The following is a 21,261-nucleotide window of genomic DNA, read 5'->3' as shown; positions in this document are numbered from 1 at the left end:
TACTCCTTTTCCTCAACCACTCTGGCTTCTCTCCCATTTCCAATCTTGTGGAATCAGATACAATTACTACATTTAAGAGGCATTTAGACAGACACTTGAATAGACAAGGCCCAGAAGGATACAGTCCAAATCCTACCAAATAGGATTGATGCAGCTGGCTAGAAAAATCAGCAAGGACGTGGTAGGCTAAACGGTCTGTTTCTGTACTTGACGACTGTTTGACTCTTTGTTCTATCTCCTTATTCTGTGCCTACCAGCTCTCTCCTTCTTAACCATTTCTCTGCCATTTTTATTTTTCTTCACCTTTAATATTCATTTAATCTTTCTTTCTCACGTGCAATCTATCCATTGTCTCCTGTCCTGGATTTTAGTTTCTCTTCCTGCACTCCTCTCTCGATTCATACCAGCTTTTACTCTCCTGACACTCTTTAGCAACCAAAGATAGACACAAAATGCTGGAGTAACTCAGCAGGACTGGAAGTATCTCTGGGTAGAAGGAATTGGTGATGTTTTGGGTCGAGCCCCTTTTGTCAGACACTGAGTCTGAAGAAGTGTCTCGGCCCAAAACATCACTCATTCCTTCTATCCAGAGATGCTGCCTGTCCCGCTGAGTTACTCTAGCATTTTGAGTCTATCTTCGGTGTAAAGCAGCATCTGCACTGCCTTCCTGCACTCCAGCAACCTTTCCTTCTTGGCATTTTGCCCCTATCTACACTCCACTTTGATCTGTTCTTCATCTTCCTTTCTCTCCTTTTTTTTCCACATTCTCTCACCATTTCCTCGACTTATCACGTATCCCTTTTCCATTCTTTCTTTTCTCTAGCATTCCCTTTTCATATCTTTCACTTTCTCTCCCATATGGTTGCTGTTTGTACACTTGTACATAAAACATTCCACAATCTCAAATTAATTGACCAGCAGTCAATTAATTGTAGTAGTCAAGTAGACAGCTCAGTCAGAAACCTTATCAGATTCAAGAAAGAGAAATAAATTTGACTTTACAAAGGCCTATTTTTAAAGTATGTCATTTGCAAATCAGCAATATTATTTCCGAAAGTTGAGACCAATAAACTTTAAAGAGCTCTCATTTAAGGAGCTTGCTAAAGCTGACCATGCTACAAGATGTTTGCTGCGGTATTGTAAAGTGGAAATAAAATGCTGAAAACGAGGAGATCGCTTAGTTTTTTGTAAGTCTTACTGACCACTGAAAGCTTGATTTAATCATGAATCACAAACCATTGCAAGCGTAGGGGCCAAAGCTCCTGTATTTCACTCTTTTTTTCCAGGTCAGTCACGGAACAAAATTCTCATGAATCAACCGTGCCAGATGTACCACACTTCAAAAAAAAAACTACTGTGTGCATCTTACATGTTTACAGCACTTTGGAAATGCAACTGACTATCTCAAACCATGTCATCATGGGTTGTGGCAGGATGTAAAGCTCACGAGGTTAATGGGAGCAGCAACTAAGCATATTATTTTGAATAATACAGGGGGAATTAGGGAATAACGGGGCAAAGGAAAGTGACTGGCTGACAGCAAGAAGGAGAGAGAGAGGGAGAGAGCAAAGATACAAAGAGCATGACCAAATGAGAGCAAGGGGTGGAGCGAGTGAGACCAGTGGGGCAACAGAGGAGCGGGATGAAAGCAAAAGAGAGAGAGAGAGAGAGAGAGAGAGAGAGAGAGAGAAAGTTAAAGAACCAGGGAATTTGGCAGGCAGAGCTGACGGAATCTTAGCCATCCACACATAGGGCAGTGAGAACCAGCTGAGAACTAGCCACTGGTTCTCCTTCCACTGAGTCCATTTGGCATGATGGAAAGTCGCTCAGTGTGACTATGTTCCCAGTGGGTCCTTCCGAATGTATTCTCTACTGATAGTTATCCCCACCACATTCCTCAGGAATTAAACTGAGGAAAAGTAAGCAATAAATCTTGCGACGTTTTTTTGGGTTGGTTCCACAGCTGAGTGAATAAGAGCCTTGTAATTGCATCTGCAGGCAGAATGGGCCTTCAATCCTCTCCCAACAGAAACCTTCTTACCAAGTACTTCCAGAAGAATCAGAGTTTCCAAATGCACTGAAGGAGCCATTAGTTCGCTGATACGTCAACTCCCTTTGGTAACCTGCAAAGCAGAAGTATTGCTAAGAACTGTGCAAACATTGACAAGAGAATTGGATCAACTTGGTTTGCCAGAGAGCTAATGAGACACAGCCTCTGTGCATAAGATAGGGATGTGAAATGGTCAGGGCAGGAATTAGCAATGAAAATTAATTCTGGATCAACGTCCAAAGCCCAAATGATCATTTTCTTCATGTGTTCCTTTGACTTATGAGAATCGTGGGAATGTTAATATCGTGGTTACATTATTGTTGTTAGTCTAGTAATCCAGAGGTTGGAGCAATGATCCGGGAACACGAGCTCAAATCCCACAGCAACTGGGGGATTTACATGCACTTAATTGAATCAATCTGGAATTTAAAAAAAAATCCTGAACCTGCAATGGTGACCATGAAACCACTGGATTATACAAACCCATCTGGAAACTTCAGGGAAAAGAAAAAATGCTGCCTTTATCCAGTCTGTGTGACTCCAGACACACTAATGTGGCTGTCTCTGAATTGCCCTCAAATGATGTCATAACCCATTCAGCTCAAGGGGCAATTAGGAAATGGGCAGTAAATGCTGACCTAGACATTCACACAGACATTTTGTGAAGGAATAAAAACAAATGTTCATTTGTCTCCAGAAGAGTTATTCAATGCACAAACAGAACAGAATACAATATTTCCTCCAGTCCTGATGCAGTCTTCTTTGCACATTTGCCCTATGACCGGGTGGGTTACCCCCGGGCGCTCCAGTTTCTAGCCCCAACCCACAAGGCATACACCCAAGGAGGTTGTAGGCACAAGGAACTGCAGATGCTAGTGTAGAAAAAAAAGGTACAAAGTGCTGGAGTAACACAGCAGGTTGGGCAGCATCTATGGAAGTCATGGCAAAGTGAGTTTTGGGCCCCATATCTGAGGAAGTATGTGCTGGCGTTGGAGAAGGTCCAGAGGCGATTTATGAGAATGATCCCAGGAATGAATTAACATATGATAAGCATTTGACGGCACTGGGCCTGGACTCGAGGAGTTTAGAAGGATGAGGGGAACCTCACTGAAGCTTACCGGATAGTGAAAGGCCTGGGTAGAGTTACAGATTGACAGACTCCTGATTAGTAAGGGTGTCAGGGGTTATGGGGAGAAGGCAGGAGAATGGGGTTGAGGGGGAGATAGAAAGGCCATGATTGAATGGTGGAGTAGATGATGGGCCAAATTGCCTAATTCTGCTCCTATAATTTATGAATATATGACATCTCGGGTTGTGAAAGCTGTAAATTATGAAGCCAGAGGAAAGGATATAGGTGAAAGTGGACGAGAGGGAAGGGGAAAGGGTGAGAGGGATAGTGGGGAAAAGGGATTGCCTACTGTAACTTTTTCCTAGCGTATAGGTGAGTGGTAGAATCTGGGGAGAATTTAAGGGGAATATGGGGAGAATTAAAGAAAGGGGTTAGTGTAAATTAATGCTTGATGGTGGTTGTAGATTCAGTGGAGCGAAGAGTCTGTCTTTGTGCTATGCGAGTCTTTAACTTCTAGGGTGGGACTTGATCCAACTACTTGCTCACTCAACAGTAAGAGAATATGTGCTACCACTATGATGTGGTTAACATGTTGGTTAGAATTGACAACAATAGAAAGCTGGTTACTCTTCCTGATTAATTCTTAGGAAGCTGAAGGCATAACATGAAACTCCTTGATCATTGCAGTAACACATTACAATACAAAGCCAAAGAAAACCAAAAGCAAAAAAAATTGCTGGACTGACTTAGCGGGTCAGGCGGCATCGCTAGAGAATATGGATAGGTGATATCTCAGATCAGAACCATTCTTCCGACTGATTGTGGTGGGGGGAGAAAACTGGAAGTGTGGTGGGAGGCAGGGGCGGCACAGTGGCTCAGCGGTAGAGTTGCTGCCTTACAGTGTCAGAGACCTGGGTTTGATCCTGATTACAGGTCCGGTCTGTGCGGAGTTAGTACATTCTCCCTGTGACCGCGTAGTTTTCATTCGGACGTTGAAGCCTGAGGGGAAACTTAATAGAAGTATATAAAACCTGACAAGTGATAGGTGGATACAGGTGAGGGAGGTTTCTGATCAGCAGATGGTTGGTCAAAGGCCAAGGGAAACTGGATAATTCAATGTTCATACCATTAGGTTCTAAGCTACCCAAGCAGAATATGGGATGTTGTTCCTCCAGTTTCCACACGGCCTCACTCTGGCAATGGGGGAGGCACAGGACAGAGAGATCAGTATGGCAAAGGGAAGGGAAGTTAAAATGGTTGGCAAACCCACCTTGGATCATGTAGGACTTGGCTTTTGCTTCCATCTCCTCAGTCACCTGATTTATAGCTGTCAAGTACTGCAAAATGTAAATGTTTGGAGCAAATCTGATCATGTTTTGTTCACCACACCCATATGGCATCCGAAGCAAGTCTTCCAAACCATTAATAGAAGGTCCCAAGATATCACCTGAAAGGAGAAGCAGATTATCAAAGGAGATTTGCCATTTAATTTTTACTCGTATTGTCTTGGCCACATTGTGGCTCATTCTCAAAAAGCATAAAACTTTCAACAATGTATAAACCCACTCAGTCCATGCATTTAATAGTGACCCTCTACCCTAATAAAGAGGCTCCCTGAATCAGAATGTGAAAAGGTCAATTTGGCATTGTACACAGCCCTTGCAGTGCATTTTTGCTAATTTGATTGTGTCTGATTTTTAACCCAATATTTCCTGGATGGGTGATGTAGAAAGTGGAGGTGGAGGCTGTAAAGTGATGTGGAACCAGATAAGGGAGGGATGATGGGCAAATAGAACCAGGTGTGAGAGGGGATAGGGATGGTAGGCTGAAATGAAGAAGCCCAAGTGGATAGGTGTGCAGGCGATTGGCTGATGGGACTGGCTGGGGAAGAGTAAAGTGTTTGGGTAACAGGGATGGTGGTGTAGGAAATGGAAAAGGTGAACAAAGGGAATGAGAACCTAGGTGGATCAGTAGGAACGGGGAAAGAACACATGAGTAAGGGTTACCTGAAATTTGAAAATTCAAATTTCGTACAGTCCGTACCATTGCAATATAGGCTACCCAAGTGGGATATGAGATGCATTAAATGCCCCAATGCAGAATGAGCAAATGAGCCAATTTTCCACCTAGGGAGTCCCAGCAGCTGTAATTAAGGATTTGCTTCACTTATGAGTTTGCTGTCATCTGGTCAATTGCTCAATTGGACATTCTGCCAGTGCCATTCCCAAAGATTCCACATGCATGATACCAACAGGGCTGTGCCAAACCCAAGTGATGTCCTGGCCTTCCAAAATTCAGTGTCCGTGATATTTTCCAGGAGCTGCATGCTTTATGCATACGATGGCTGCCAAGTTCAACTATTTATTCCTTCAGACATATGGGGAAGCTATTATGATAGCATTGCCTTCAATGGAGCTCAATATCATAACCAGAATACTGAGCACGATGCCAACTTTCCTCCTTTTATTCTGCTAATTTATAAATCTGAATTGATGTGAATCTCCAGTGTTTGTCAGAGGTTTTGTCCACTCTTTTGAATGATCTATTGGTTAAGTTGCAGTATGCAATGAGCAGCTTCATAACAATACTGCAAGGGCAGAAACAGGAGGAGGCATTTTGCCAGCCAGTTCGGTCATTCCAACTCTGTACCTCACCTCCATTTACCCAATGTTGCTCTATATCCCTCTGATATTTGAACGCTTCTGTTGTACTTTTTCTGTGGTTTGGATGGGAGGGCAGAATTTGAGATTCCCACTGAAATTCTTCATTTCATCTTTCAATGGAAGAAACCCTAAGGCAGAAAGTCATAACACGGAAACAGGCCCTTCGGCCCAACCTGTCGCTGCCGACCGAAACGATAGAAGTGTAAAACATCAGCCTGAAGAAAGGTTTGGCAAACCATGGGTCAACAATCTGAATTATTAACCCTGTTACTGTCTCCATTGAAGCTGCATAACCTGCTGAAAATCTCTAGCAATATCAGATTTTACTTCAGGTGTTCAAACAATGTTCTTGTTTCTTCACTCTCCACAGATGCTGTTTGTTTTGCTGACTATTTCCAATAAATCCAGGGCTTTCAGTTTTTAGAAGTTACCCTCTATTATCGACATTCCCTATCAGAGGACTCGCTTCTCTCAGATAAGTTATTTTAACTACTTTAAGTACTTTAATCAATAACTTTTATCAAAGGAGTTGATGCCAAGTTTATACTGTATATATAATACACTCACACTTTAACCCACTAAGCACCAGAACCAATTTAATTATGCCAAGATGCAATGAATAGGTTCAGTTTTAGACATGACAGGAACACAAGGATTGTTGCTCCTGAATCAAAGAAACATAGAAATAGAAAAATAGGTGCAAAAGGCCATTCGGCCATTTGAGCCAGCACCGACCATTCAATATGATCATGGCTGTTCATCTAAAATCAGTGCCCCGTGCCTGCTTTTCCCCCATGTCCCTTGATTCCTTTAGCCCTAAGAGCTAAATCTAACTCTCTCTTGAAAATATCCAGTGAATTGACCTCCACTGCCTTCTGTGGCAAAGAATTCCACAGATTCACAATTCTCTGGGTGAAAATCGAAGATGCCACAGTTGAAGGAATAACTATAATGATCCCTGTGATCAAAAAGCAAAGTTGAGCCATCTGAAGGAGAATGGAGAAACAGACATTACTACTGATCTGGGGCTTGGCAAGAATCTGTGCTCTATGGAGGAGACCTTGAAAGGCAAAAATGAGAACTAAAATAAAGGTACAAATATTCTGCATCGGTCTATTTCAGATTAAACGATTGCCTTGAAATGAAAGGAGATTGGACACAGATGTGTCCCGCAAAATATTTGCTTCAGAAGGAGAAAAAGGGAACCAAAATTCTTTGCAACAAGAAGTTACAAGCCCCAAAATAGAACTGCCAGTTTAGAACGATATTTAGATGAAAAACACATGCCTGTCGAATTCTGTGCACATGATGCTGATCCCTCCGCCTACGTCTTAGCCAATCACTTTTGGTATCCACTTCCTAGCTCTACTAATGATAAGAGACTTCCAAGGGGCCAAGACAGGGTAACTGTCCAAGGGTTTCACTAGCGGAGAGTCCCCACTGAAGGAGACAGTGTTACACAATAAGGAGCCGATTATTTGAAACTGAGGTATGTAGAGAGTGGTGAATTTCTCAGAAATTCTCTGCCCCTGAGTGTTATGAAGGCCGGATCATTAGACATGTTTAAAGAGAAGGTAGAAATATTTTTTTGAAAGGTCAGGGAATTAAGGGCTATGATAAATTGCATAGAAAGAGACGAGGCCTGGGGCAGATCAGCCTTGATATTACATGACGGGGCAGGGTTGAGGGACCAAGTGGCCTACTCCTATTTTCATGCTCTCATGGAGAAACAATTTCATAAGCAGCCTGCTAAATCGTATTCCTCAATCAAAGTAAAGTCTCTACAGTTCATGAAGAGGTTCACCACCACTTTCTCAAGGGTCATTCGAGTCCGGGAATAAATACTGGCCTGGATAGTGATACTCACACCTCAACTGTATGAAGGACATGGAAGAGAAAGGAATGCCTGGTACAATAAGGTTTAAAAGGGACCTGAGGGGCAACCTTTTCTATACTGAGGCGATATGCTTATGAAATGAGTTGTCAGAGGAAATGGTTGAAATAGAGACAATAATATTTTATATCATTTGGATGTGTACATGGATAGGAAAGGTTCAGAGGGTAATGGGTCAAATACGGGCAATAGGAATAGAGTAAATGGGGCTTTTTGGTCGTCATGGACAAGTTGGACTGAAGGGCTTGTTTCTATGTTGTAAGAACAATGACCACGTCGTGGCTGACACGAAACAGAATGGAGTTGGAAATCCCAATGGCAATCCCCAATATTTCGGCCAGTTTGTTGGTCCTTATTTTAAGTAAATAACATGGAGAGAAACACCTTTCCCCCAAAAAATTGATTGTTTGGTTTAGCTTCCCACTACCTTTCAGCAGAAAATCTGCTGTGGGTGAGATCAGCTAGGAGTGTGAGTCAAAGCCGGCATACAGTGAGGTCCAGACAAAGTGTTTCTTAAGTATGAGCAAAGCCATGACCTTGCCACATCCCTGCCACACCCCTGCTTAGGCTCAAGCAATGCCAGTGGTGGTCCGCTCATCCGGTGAGGAAAATTGAGGGCGGCACGGCGGAGCGGTGGTAGAGATGCTGCCTTACGGCACCAGAGACCTGGGTTCGATCCTGATTACGGGTGCTGTCGGTACAGAGTTTGTACATGCTCCCCGTGACTGTGTGGGTTTTCCCTGGGTGCTCTGGTTTCCCCCCACATTCCAAAGATGTACAGGTTTGTAGGTTAATTGGCTTCGGTAAAAACTGTAAATTATCCCTAGTGTGTGGGATAGGGGCTCGTGTGTGAAGATTGCTGGTTGGCGCGATCTCTGTGGGCCGATGGGCCGGTTTACGTGCTGTATCTCTAAACTAAACTAAACTAAACAGGATGGAGCCTTCTTACCGATCACGGTGACATGAGCCCTCTGGCTTCCCTCCACCACGTTTTCCGGGAAGCTGAATTGTATTGCCTCAGTCCAAAGTTGTTCGTTAGCTTTTGGGGCCACAAGGAATGCCTTGGAGAATGACTGCTCTATCCCTTCAGCCTGAGGACAGGGAGGCAAGCAAAGTGTCAAACATCCTTCCATTCACCAGGATTTAGGAGTCTCCATTAATAAAGGTTTTGAGATATAAGTAAACCAAAGAACAAATTGGGATTTTACAAACGTTTTATTTATATCCTTCCATTCACATGCCTGTCCAAAAGCCTCTTAAACAATGCTATTGTATCTGCTTCTGCCACCTCCATTGATTATTCCATGCACCCAGCACTCTTCGTGTAAAAAGAAATTGCCTTGCACATTTCCTCTCTCACCGTAAAAAGCTATGCCCCCTGGTATATGACATTTCTACCTTGGAAATTGTAAATGGGTGGGCACTTTAGTGGAGCAAACCAATTTGTTCAACTCTCCCTACTCTTACACTAAATATTTCCCTTCAAAGTATTATCCAATTCTCTACTGAAAGATACTATTGAATTTCTCACTGCTCTCTTTCACGATAAAAGAAAATACTCATCTCCCTTTTGTCAATTACCTTGCATCTTGAACATTTCCAGTTTCATGTCAATTCTTATAAGAAACTTCACCTCCTGGCAGTATAGGTGCATGGTTTCCTAAAAGTGGTGAGTCAGGTGGACAGGATGGTTAAGAAGGCATTTGCTTTCATTGGGAAGGGCATTGAGTTCTAAAGTTGCAACATCATGATGCAGCTGAACAAGTCCTTGTTAACACTACACTTGGAATATTACATGCAGTTCTGGTTACCCAGTTCTAGGAAGGTTGTCATTAAGTTGGGAAGAGTGTAGATTGCTATTGCTAGGAGCCACCAAAGACTCAATGTACCAAAAGGACCCCTTCTGCACAATAATATTTTTAAGCCCTCCCCCTTCTGCTGCTGCTCTGCAGCCCTGATTATCCCTCGTCACTTTCCTTTCACAAGCCCATATGCAAAATTCATCTAATTCTGTTTCGAAAGAGTTACACCAGTAGTTTTCTGTCGCGTGCCATTCCCACATATCCACTGATCTGGTTGAAAGGATTATTCCTAATCACTGTGCTTGCTTGAGGCTTTTTCTATGTTTAAATTTAACCCCATAGTCATGGTCCAAGTTAAACAATCCATTACGGGGATTGCTCCCAGACTTTCAGAGATCTGGGCCATGCATCATCTGTAACACATTTGTAAAATCTGAACCTATTCAACCTTCTCACTGCTACACCATTAGGTAAAGCCCAGAGGATCCAAGTACGTTGCTAGGATTCCAAATATTGGAGGTCTCAGCGTATTTAGCTGGCTTCAGTGAAGCTGTTACATCATATCAACTGTGGCCCAGCGGGTAATGCTCTCCTCTTTGAGTCATGCGCCCAATGATTCCAATTCCTTTCAAAGGCTTGGACACAATATCAAAGTTGACCTGTGAGAGCTGCCTTTCTCAGGAAATGTCTGATTTTCTCTCAGGTCATGTAGTCTGGATGTAATTGGCAAAGTAAGCAGTTATTGCCCATCCCCTGAACTGTGTAGCTTGTTGGACTGTTTGAGGGGAATTAAGAGTAAGCCACACCAGTGGATCGGGAGTCACGTGTAGCACAAACATAGAAGGGTTCAACATCGGAACAGGCTCTTCGACCCAATATATCTGCACCGCCGATGACGCCAATCTAACTAATCCCATCTGCCTGCACGTGATCTACATCCCTCTATCCCCTGTCTCTTCATGTGCCGGTCTAAATGCCATTTAATGGCTGCTATCATATCTGTTTCCACCAGGGCAGCACGGTAGCACAGCTGTAGAGTTGTGCCTTACAGCTCCAGAGGCCCGGGTTCATTCCCGACTATGCGTGCTTGTCTGTACGGAGTTTCTATGTTCTCCCTGCATGGGTGTTCTCCTGGATCTCTGGTTTCCTCCCAAGATGTACGGGTTTGTAGGTTAATTGGCTTTGGTAAAATTGTAAAATTGCCCCAAGCGTGTAGGATAGAACTGATGTATGGAGTGATCGATGGTCAATGTGGCTTCAGTGGGCCAAAGAGCCTGTTTCCGCACTGTATCTCTAAAGTCCATGGCCTTTAGTCTTTGGCATTTCCACCCTAGTATGCCTCTCATAATTTCCACCTTATGTAAACCCCTCTTAATGTTATGAACTTCTGACTTTGATTGGGTAAGCATAACATATTTCCTTCCCTGAAGGATAGAAATAAACCAGATGTTTTTCTTTTAAAATAAAGGTTAATGCAAGGTTCCCTTTCAGGGCATTAAGCCTTTCATTCCAGAGTTTATATGTTTATAAAATTTCCTAATAATATATCCTCTCCCCCCCCCCCCCCCCCCCCAGCCCCCCTTTTCCCACAAGCAATGGTGGGATTTGAATCAATGTCCCTGATAGTTTTAGATGCTAGCCTGGACCATGACCCAGGGCATTTCTTCAAATCACATTGTGACTACATCTCTCGACGTTCATGAAATGTTACTTCATAAGTTCATGTTCTAGGAGCAGAATTAGGCCATTCAGCCGATCAAGTCTACTCAGCCATTTCATCATGGCTGATCTATCTCTCCCTCTCAACCCCATTCTCCTGCCTTCACTCCATAACCTCTGACATCCTTACTCATCAAGAAACTATCAATTTTCACCTTCAAAATATCAATTGAGTTGGGCTGTACAGCCATCTGTGGCAATGAATTCCACAGATTCACCACCCTCTGATTAAATAAATTCCTTCTCATCTCCTTTCTAAAGGTACATCCTTTTATTCTGAGGCTATAGCCTCTGGCCCTTGACCCTCCCATTTGTGGAAACATCCTCTCCACATTCATTCTATCCAGGCCTTTCACTATTCGGTAAGTTTCAATGAGGTCCCTGTACTTTGAAGAGCAGGGGACTTTCCCCTGGTGGTCCTGGCCAATGTGCATTCATCAACCAAGCTTGGAATAAGATCATTCCTCTTTGACTTCACATTGCTGAACATTGTTGCTTATCAACTGCAGTGACTGCATTGCCATGTCACTGGGAGATTCTGCGACCTCAGCCATATCAAGGTTGACCATACTGGGTGTGCAGCCAAATCAATCCTAAGCTCTCACTCCTACTTCCTCTCTCGCTCCACCCATTTCCACCCACCCCCAAAACCAACCACTGCAATTGACTGGATTTAGAGGAGGTAACTTCTGTAATCACATGGCACAGGAGGCGACCATCAGCTCCATCAGGCTCCTTGAAAAAGCAATTTCATTCGTCCCACTGCCCACAATCCTACATACTTCAGGGATTTTCCCAATCATGTTGTTGAGGGAATCTGCTTTCACCAGCCTATCAAGCACTGTGTTCCACGTCACATCAATTCACTGCAGAGTAAATGTTCTTCCTTTCTTCTGGTTTATTTGCCCATTCATTTACATCTCTGTTTACCAACTCTCCTACCAAATAGAACAGCACAGCACAGGAGCAGGTGCTTCTGCGCTGAACATCATTCCAAGTTAAACTATTCTCCTCTGCCTGCATGATCGATATCCCTCCAATCCCTACATATCCATATGCCCATCTAAAAGCCTCAAACACCACTACTATATCTACCTCTGCCACCGCCCCTGATAGCACATTCTAGCCACGCACTATTCTCTGTGTAAAAAAAACTTGCCTTCAATTCCAGAGGTTATATAATTTCTTGATAGTAAATCCCACCATTCTCCCACAAGCTATGGTGGATTTGAACCAATGCCCTTGAATCAGTGAACCAGCGTTCTAGATGAGGGCCCAGTAACAACTACTTTAAACATTTCCCTCAGACCTTAAAGCTATGTCCTCTCATCCTTGACATAGGATCCTTCTGAATGTCTACCCTATATATGCCTCTCATAATTTTGTATACATCTATCAGATCTCTTCTCAACCTCTGATGCTCCAGATGAAATATTCCAAGGATCCAATAATCCTAACAGCTGACACCCTCTTATTCTGCTTAATCACTCCATTATAAACCCTTAATTTTTTTGTAAATCTACCCTACACCATGTGCAAGGCCTTAAACTTCCTAACATATGACACGCAGAACTAGACTCTATTCTCACTGTGGCCTTGTCAATGATTTTATTAAGAATCATTAGGTCATAAATTTACACAGCACAGAAAGAGACCTAATGGCCCAACTCATCCATGCCAACCAAAGGTTGTCACTTCACTTCCTTGCTTTTGTATTCTATGCCACTACTTCTAAAGCCCAGAAAATGACATAGTTGTGCAGCACAGACCCTTTGGCGCACCATGTCCATACCATGTACGTGAATATTCTTAGCAACCTCTGAATTTGACTCAGTTTGTGAAGTTGCCTTTAAAATACCTGGTCAAGAGGAATAACCAAATGCAAGTCTTACCTTCACTAAAATGTGCTTGGTGACAGCATCAAATGCAACTGTGGTCGTTGCCTTCACTGTAACAGGAACCTTTCCGAGAACCTTTGTTGTTACAGGGAAGTAAAATACATGGGCCTCCTGACTCCTCACAGACCCCGTCTTGCTGCTGGGTACATTGTTCTCGCTCAGCACTGAAATCAAATCAAAAAAGTCCCCCAACTCCACGTCCACCTGAACCTGCGAAATTAAAACAAAAGCCACCTTTATCCAGTTTATTAACTTTTCAACAAGGTAAACTCACAAATTATCCAGGGGGGGATTTGAACTTACATTCTGACAGTATTGAGTCAAGGCTTCTCAATATCATGGCTCGTGTATTCAGACCACTTGGCTGTAAGAAGTGAAATGGAGAAGCAAGCTTCACGCTTCAAGCTTCAAGAAATACTAGACCTGGGCCTAAACAGTGTAGAGAGCCAAAATGTTGCTTGTGTATCCCGTCAGCGATCGGGGGGGGGGGGGGGGGGGCCCACAGTTCTCTCCGAATAATCCGGGAATCACTCCTATTTGCATCCAGCAGGAAAATGGTTTACCACCAGCCTCTTCGGTGGCAGCTCTCCAGCCTCACCCTGTGGAGATTAGTTGCTTCAAGGCCCAGAAAAGCAAAATGGGGTTAATTGCCACTGTGCAGCCCTTTGTGCTTGAGAGCTTTAGAAGAATTTGGCATCCCCCACTGTGATTATTTAATGAATTCTTGTCATACAAGCATGACAGAGTTTGTAGGTCATTAAGTTCATATTTACAAGTTCTAGGAGCAAGTTCGGGTGGCGCCACCGCAGTGGCTGACTCGCCAGCAGCTCATCGGTCATTTTGCCTTTTTTTGTTATTTTTAGTGCGTCTAAATGTATGTTTTAATGTTTCTCAGTATGTCTTCTGCGGGGGGTTGTGGGGTAGGAATAGGGGGAAACCGTTTTTCAGTCACTTAGCTGGACGGAGATGCGTCTTTTCTACACGTCGCATCTTCGCGTGGCACCATAGCAAAAGTGTCCATGTCATGGGGCTGGAAATTTGAAGTATCCTGAGCTAATTTTGCTACCACCATCATCTATTGCAACAAGTGATGGCTCCCACTGATTGTCGCTGGAAGCTTGCGTCCTTTTCAGGACGGACGATGACAGCGATGTCAACATTTGAAACATGGAAGATGGACACGAAAGAAGAAGAAGCCCCCCCTCGCGGCCTACCAACTGTATTGGTGCGGCCTTTCCTACCGGAGACTGGCCCAGAGTTTCAGCAGCAGGCGCAGCGCTGAATTACCATCGCGAAGCGGGGTGATCCCTTGCCGGGGTTCGCCAGTGTTGGAGCGCCATCGAGCGGGGCCTACTGACTGGAACATCGTGGAGCTGTCGTCTGCGGAGCTTTTAGCCACGGGCGCGACGCTGACTTTAACATAGCGGAGGCCTGGGATTTTTGTCGAGGATCGCCAGTGTTGGAGCTCCGCCCAGCTCCGCCTGTGGACTTTGGAAGCCGCGGTCTCCGGTAAGAAGCGGCCGATTCGGAAACTCCAAGCCACAAAGTGTGTTCCTCCATTCCGATGCCATAGTTTCGATCATCCTGGTGAGAGGGCCTGTGCATTGGGCCGTCCGTAGCGGCAATAGCAGAGGGTTCATGGCCCCGACCATGGGTGAACAAAGAGGAAGATGACTGAACTTTATTGCCTTCCATCACAGTAAGAAACATTGATTCCACTGTGGCGGATGTGTATGTTAAATTCAATTGTGTATTGTTTTCTTTTTATTCATATATCTGTGTGGTAACTCAAATTGCACTGTACCAATTGGTGCATGGGACAATAAATGTGAACTTAAACTTGAATTAAGCCATTCAGCCTATCAAGTCTACTCCACCATTCAATCATGGCTGATCTATCTCTTCCTCTCAACCTGGTTCTTCTGCCTTCATTCATAACCCTTGTCACTCTTAATAATCAAAAAACTGTCAATATCCACATTAAAATTAACCATTGAATTCAGAGCCGTCTGGGTCAATGAATGCCACAGATTCACCATCCTCTGACTAAAGAAATTCCTTCTCATCTCCTTTAATTCAGTCCATGCAGTAAATCAAGTCCCTTACACTCCTGCCATCTACATCACTGCTCCAACGTTTCTGAGAATAAAGAAAGGCATAAATACAGTGGATGTGGAAAGGATGTTTCCACTGGCAGAAGAGTCTAGGGCCAGAGGTCATAGCCTCAGAATTAAAGGACGCTCTTTTAGAAAGGAGGGTAACATTCTTGTGGCGCTGCGAGTCGGCTGCCTCGCCTGCAGCGGGTTCGTTGTTTCCACTTTTTTGTTTTTTTTAGTATGTCCAAAAGCTTGTTTTAGTGTTTCACTGTATGTCTTGTGTGGGGGATGGTGGGGGAAACCGTTTTCGGGCACCTACCTCGATGGAGATGCGACTTTCTTCCCTGTCGCTTCTTCGCGCCCCCTCTTCGCGGCCTTACAGCTGGTTTGGTGCGGCCTTTCCCGGAGTCGGGCCCAGAGCTTAGGTGCGGCCTATCCCAGAGTCGGGCCTGCGGCCTACAACATCCTGGAGCCTCTGTCTGTGGAGCTTCTGGCGGCAGGCGTGGAGTGGACTTTACTTTCTATCATTGAGCGGGCGATCCCTCGCCAGGGCTCGCCATAGAAGAGCTCTAACCGCCGGCGGCCTACAACATCTGGAAGCCGCAGTCTCCGGTAAGGAGGTGGTCGATTGGGAGCTCCCAGCCGCGACTCGACCTGTCCCGACGTTGGCGTTCCGACCATCCCAACCAGAGGGCTTGAACATCGGGCCATCCAAGGCAGCGACTATGGAGGGTCAGGCCCCCAACCACGGTTGAACAAGGGAGGAGGAGGAGGACTGTTTGAACTGTATTGCTTTCCGCCACAGTGAAGAATACTGTGGTGGATGTCTGTGTTCTTCCTCTTCTTCTTGCGTATGGCGTGCATAGCCTAAAGTTGTAGGACAACTAGTTCTATTTGATCTTATTTGATTGTGCACGCCAGGTTGATTGCATTCGTCAAAATAGGGCGGAGCACGTGAAGGTTGTAATCCTCCACCCCGATGTCTGTGTTGAATTATGTTGTGCATTGTGTCCTTTTTTAATTGTAATGCTGCATGGTAAATTACATTTCACTGCACCTAATGGTGCATGTGACAAATAAATTTGAACTTGAACTTGAACTTGAGATGAGGAGGAATTTCATTAGCCAAGGGGTAATCAATCTGTGGAACTAATTGCCACAGAGGTCGGTGGAGGCCAAGTCAGTGAATATTTTTATAAATAGATTTTTATAAATAGGTGTCAAGGGTTTTAGGGAGAAGGCAGGAACATGGAATTGAGAGGCAAAGATCAGCCATGACTGAATGGCGGAATAGACGATGGGTCGAAAGGCCTAATTCTACTCCTATAACTTGTGAACTTGTGATTTTAAGCTCAGATTGCTCACCGCAAGTCTGTATTTTCAGCTCGCGGAGACCACTGCGTTCTTAATCCATAGGTAAGGACAGTATTTTTGTGCCCAAACAAGTCACGAAAGAGTCATTATCCAAATCATACAGGCTAAGGACATGTTAGTGAGCCAGTGATCTGATAGTTCTATAGTTACTGGTATGGAGACTTGCATTTCATTCCCAGCTGTTGTGGTGAGATTTGAACTAATGTCCCTGGATCGTAAAGCCAGGGGGTTGAATTATTGGTCTGGCAACATAACCACAATGATAACGCATCTGTTGGTCATGACTGTACTGCAGTACTTGTTTATTTCAAAACATGCACACTATGGTCTGTAGCTTCTCATGAATCAGGCATGGTGGGCTAATTCTGCCCAGGGCATCCACAAGTTCCTGTTGATTGCGTGTTATTCCAGACAGAATTTTTTGGTATTCCATGAAACATCTTTATGCTGTGAGTGCCAGACCACCCCCCCCCCCCCCCCCTTGCACAAACTGGCTTATCGACATTTCTCACCCATCAGCGATCTTGGTTGAACTCACCCGACCTCTTACTGTTGGATTGGAAAAATAACCCAGCGCAGACTGGAGAGAAAAATCCAGGCCATTCCTTGTTTAACAAGAATCTATCTGCCTCTTCCTTGAAAAAAAAAATCAAAGGCTCTGCTTTCAATTCCTTTTAAGGAAGAGAATACCTAGGTGTCACAACCTTCTGAAAAAAGTTGTTTGACTTAGACATCATCCATGTCTTAAATGAGAAATCTTTTTTTTTAAATAGAGATCACCATTGCAAAATTCTGTACATATCTCTCTACTTCCACGATTAAAAAATCCCCAAATGATCTTATACATTTTAATCAAGTCAACTTTCTTTCTTCTAGACTTCAGTGGCAGGCCCATTTCAAATATTAGTCCAGTAAAACATTTCTCGAAAAAAAAGACACAAAGTGCTAGAGTAACTCATCAGGTCAGACAGCATCCCTAGAGAAAATGGATAGGTGACCCATCCCAACTAGAAACGTCACCAATCCATGGTCTCCAAGGATGCTGCCTGACCTGCTAACTTACTCCAGCACTTTGCGTGTTTTTTTTTGCAAAACACCATCTGCAGTTCTTTGTTTAAACATTTCTCAGAAGTGCTTCCTAAGTGCGAACACAATTCCTTGAATAGCCTATCACCTGGCTTCCTCTCCTCTGCAGTCTCAAGAAGGGTCCAGACCCTTTCATCATCAAAGTCATCTGTCCATTTCCATCCACAGACGCTGTCTGACCTGTTGAGCTCTCCCAGAAGTTTTTTTTAACTCTAGCACCCAGTTGCTCTGGCTGCTTGTTGTTACAGCGTGAAGTTACCAATCCAACACTGAAACAAAACGGTGCATGCTTAAAGTAATCCAAAGCATCATTAGCCACCAGAAAGGTCAAACCACTTCACTGCAGCCCCCACAGATTAATCCAGTGACACACTGGTAACATCTCAGCAGATCTCAGGTGGTCAACTAACACAAACTCCCTGGTAAAGAAGGCACAACAATGGCTTTACTTCCTAAGATCACTCGGGAAAGTCAACTTGCCACAACAGCTGCTAGTGTCATTCTACCGTTGCTCCATAGAGAGTGTCCTGACACATGGCATCCTGATGTGATATGGCAATAGTTCTGCAGTTGACAAGAAAGCACTGCAGAGTCATCAATACAGCCCAGAAGATCACCCACACACATCTGTGTTTAAGAAGGAACTGCAGATGCTGGAAAATCGAAGGTACACAAAAATGCTGGAGAACCTCAGCGGGTGCAGCAGCATCTATGGAGCGAAGGAGATAGGCAACGTTTATTTCAATCTATACAATCTATTTCACTTTTGAATTTTTGTTCCCAGTCTTTGGCTCATTCCAGCCTTATGCAGTAGGTTATGAATGTATGAACATTTGAATTAGAACCCTCATGCTATATCCTCCATTTAATGAGATCATTTTAACCTCACTTCCATAACCCTGCCTAAACCCCAGTAACTTGGCATTCACTTTCTGAATTTTAACCTCACTTCCATAACCCTGCCTAAACCCCAGTAACTTGGCATTCACTTTCTGAACTGTCCTCATTAATGGAAAGTTTTTATAGGAAGTGAGCACAAATGTGTGTGTGTGTGTGTGTGTGTGTGTGTGTGTGTGTGTGTGTGTGTGTGTGTGTGTGTGTGTGTGTGTGTGGGTGTGTGTGCGCGCGCATGTGTTTCTCTGTGTATGTGTGTTTGTGCTTTTGTGTCTGTATCTGTGCCAGCGTATGTTTCCATGTGTGTGTGTGTGTGTGTGTACCTGTGTCTGTGTGGTGTTTCTTACTCTGTGTGTGTGTGTGTGTATATGCTTATACGCGTGTGAGTGATGATGGTAGGACCAGCAGAAAGATTCCCTCTGGCCTCTTGGTGTTAAGTAATACAATGGAGGAAAGACCATTTCATAATTCAGCATTTAACAACATTTCGCAAAGAATTGCTTTTGACAGATAGATCACACCTACAAAACAGGAACATGAAACTGCCAATTTACAGTCATGAAAATCCTTACAACTAAAGAAATAGTCTAATTCAGTGATGCTGGTTGAGCAATGAATGTTGGCCAGTAACAGCTCTTCCTGCATTAGGGCTTAAAATGGGGTAATACCTTCGGGCCGAAACGTTGCCTATCTCCTTCGCTCCATAGGTGCTGCAGCACCCGCTGAGTTTCTCCAGCATTTTTGTGTACCAACACACATCTGCCTGCCCTGGAAGAGATCTATAGCTCTCGTTGCCTGTGAAAGGCATCATGCATCCTAAAGGACTCATCTCATCCCGCACATCACTTGTTTGCCCTTCTGCCTCAGGAAAGCGTTACAGGTCCATCAAATCACACACTACAAGATTAACAAACAGTTTCTACCCCAAGGCCATCACCACTCTGAGCTCTGCACTGAATACACACCCCCATAGCCAATATTTTGTACTGCTATAACATTATACTGTGAAATATTGCACAATCTGACGATTACATTTTTCTTGCCGTTTTTGCTGTTTCCATTGTCGTTATTATTTATCTGATATGTTGGAGCTCCGCTCGGGCAGTGCGCCTGAAATTTCATTGTATGTATTTACACTGACAATAAAGTGTATTATTATTATTTTTATTATTATTAAGGTCCATTACCTCTTGTGTCTGTTCCAGGTAGTTGAAGATGCTTATTTCCAGAATTAGTTGTTCCCCTCTGGTCACAGAGTATGGGAGGTTTAATTCCAAAAAGAAAGACTTGAAGACCTCCAACTGTTAATCAAAAAAAGCAGGCAAGTTGTTACCCACACTTAATTGAATTAAATCTCAGATCACAAAATTATTTGGAAAACTAGTATACAATCTATTTCACTTTTGAATTTTTGTTCCCAGTCTTTGGCTCATTCCAGCCTTATGCAGTAGGTTATGAATGTATGAACATATGAATTAGAACCCTCATGCTATATCCTTCATTTAATGAGATCATTTTAACCTCACTTCCATAACCCTGCCTAAACCCCAGTAACTTGGCATTCACTTTCTGAACTGTCCTCATTAATGGAAAGTTTTTATAGGGAGCACAAGAGAGAGAGAGAGAGTGTGAGAGTGTGAGTGTGAGTGTGGGTGTGGGTGTGGGTGTGGGTGTGGGTGTGGGTGTGGGTGTGGGTGTGGGTGTGGGTGTGGGTGTGGGTGTGGGTGTGGGTGTGGGTGTGGGTGTGGGTGTGGGTGTGGGTGTGAGTGTGAGTGTGTGTGTGTGTGTGTGTGTGTGTGTGTGTGTGTGTGTGTGTGTGTGTGTGTGCGCGTGTGTGCGTGTGTGCGTGTGTGCGTGTGTGCGTGTGTGCGTGTGCGTGTGTTTCTCTGTGTATGATGGTAGGACCAGCAGAAAGATTCCCTCTGGCCTCTTGGTGTTAAGTAATACAATGGAGGAAGGACCATTTCATAATTCAGCATTTAACAAAATTTCACAAAGAATTGCTTTTGACAAATAGATCACACTTACAAAACAGGGACATGAAACTGCCAAGTCAAGAAAATCCTTACAACTATAGAAAGAGTCTAATTCAGTGATGCTGGTTAAGCAATGAATGTTGGCCAGTAATAGCTCTTCCTGCATTATCCTGCATTAGGGGTTTAAGTGGGATAATACCTTTGCTGACAGACAGCACCTTCAACAGGGCATGCTCCCTGAGCACAGCCCAGATTATTTTCTCTGCGTACCCATTGTGCCATGAACGCCACATCTGGGGAGTGCAAGAACAGAGCCCTGAATGGTGAGTGGCGTCAAAACGTTATGGGGAGAAGGCAGGAGAATGGTGTTGTGAGGATAAAATAGATCAACCTTTCATCAAATGGTCCGAATGGCCTAATTCAGCTCCTATGCCTTTTAGTCTTCCGAACTAAAGGAGTGGAAAAGATAAATGAGTTCCATAGAATCTATAAAACACCCGACCCGAAATGTCACCTATTCATGTTCTCCAGAGATGGTGCCTGACCCGCTGTCTAACACAAGCACCTTGTGTATTTTTTTGTAAACTAGCGTCTGCAGTTCTTTGTGTCTCCATAGAATCCCATTCTGCTGGGAACAGTTCTTTGTTCCATCCCATATACTGTCCCACAGTAATCTCTTCTGTTTGAGTGTTGATGCAATTCCTTGAACTACAGAAGTGTCAGTTGCAGGTTGAGCAGTT

General features: G+C 43.9%; 1 protein-coding gene across 1 annotated transcript in view; it reads right to left on the bottom strand.

Moving 5' to 3' along the window:
- The window catches only part of cd109 (CD109 molecule), a 112,015-nt gene that overhangs the window by 24,714 nt on the left and 66,040 nt on the right, over positions 1 to 21,261 (bottom strand). Inside the window, exons 20-24 of the mRNA XM_033026045.1 lie at positions 19,733 to 19,846; positions 13,090 to 13,305; positions 8,626 to 8,767; positions 4,390 to 4,566; positions 2,042 to 2,123 (exon numbers count right to left, since the gene is read on the bottom strand). Of these exons, the coding sequence (XP_032881936.1) occupies positions 2,042 to 2,123; positions 4,390 to 4,566; positions 8,626 to 8,767; positions 13,090 to 13,305; positions 19,733 to 19,846 (731 nt within the window). The remainder of the gene's footprint in view (positions 1 to 2,041; positions 2,124 to 4,389; positions 4,567 to 8,625; positions 8,768 to 13,089; positions 13,306 to 19,732; positions 19,847 to 21,261) is intronic.

This window comes from Amblyraja radiata, chromosome 8 (genome assembly GCF_010909765.2).
Source record: "Amblyraja radiata isolate CabotCenter1 chromosome 8, sAmbRad1.1.pri, whole genome shotgun sequence".
Lineage (NCBI taxonomy): Eukaryota > Metazoa > Chordata > Chondrichthyes > Rajiformes > Rajidae > Amblyraja > Amblyraja radiata.
Note: the sequence above shows the minus strand (reverse complement) of the source record. Positions and strands in the feature narration are given on the sequence as shown.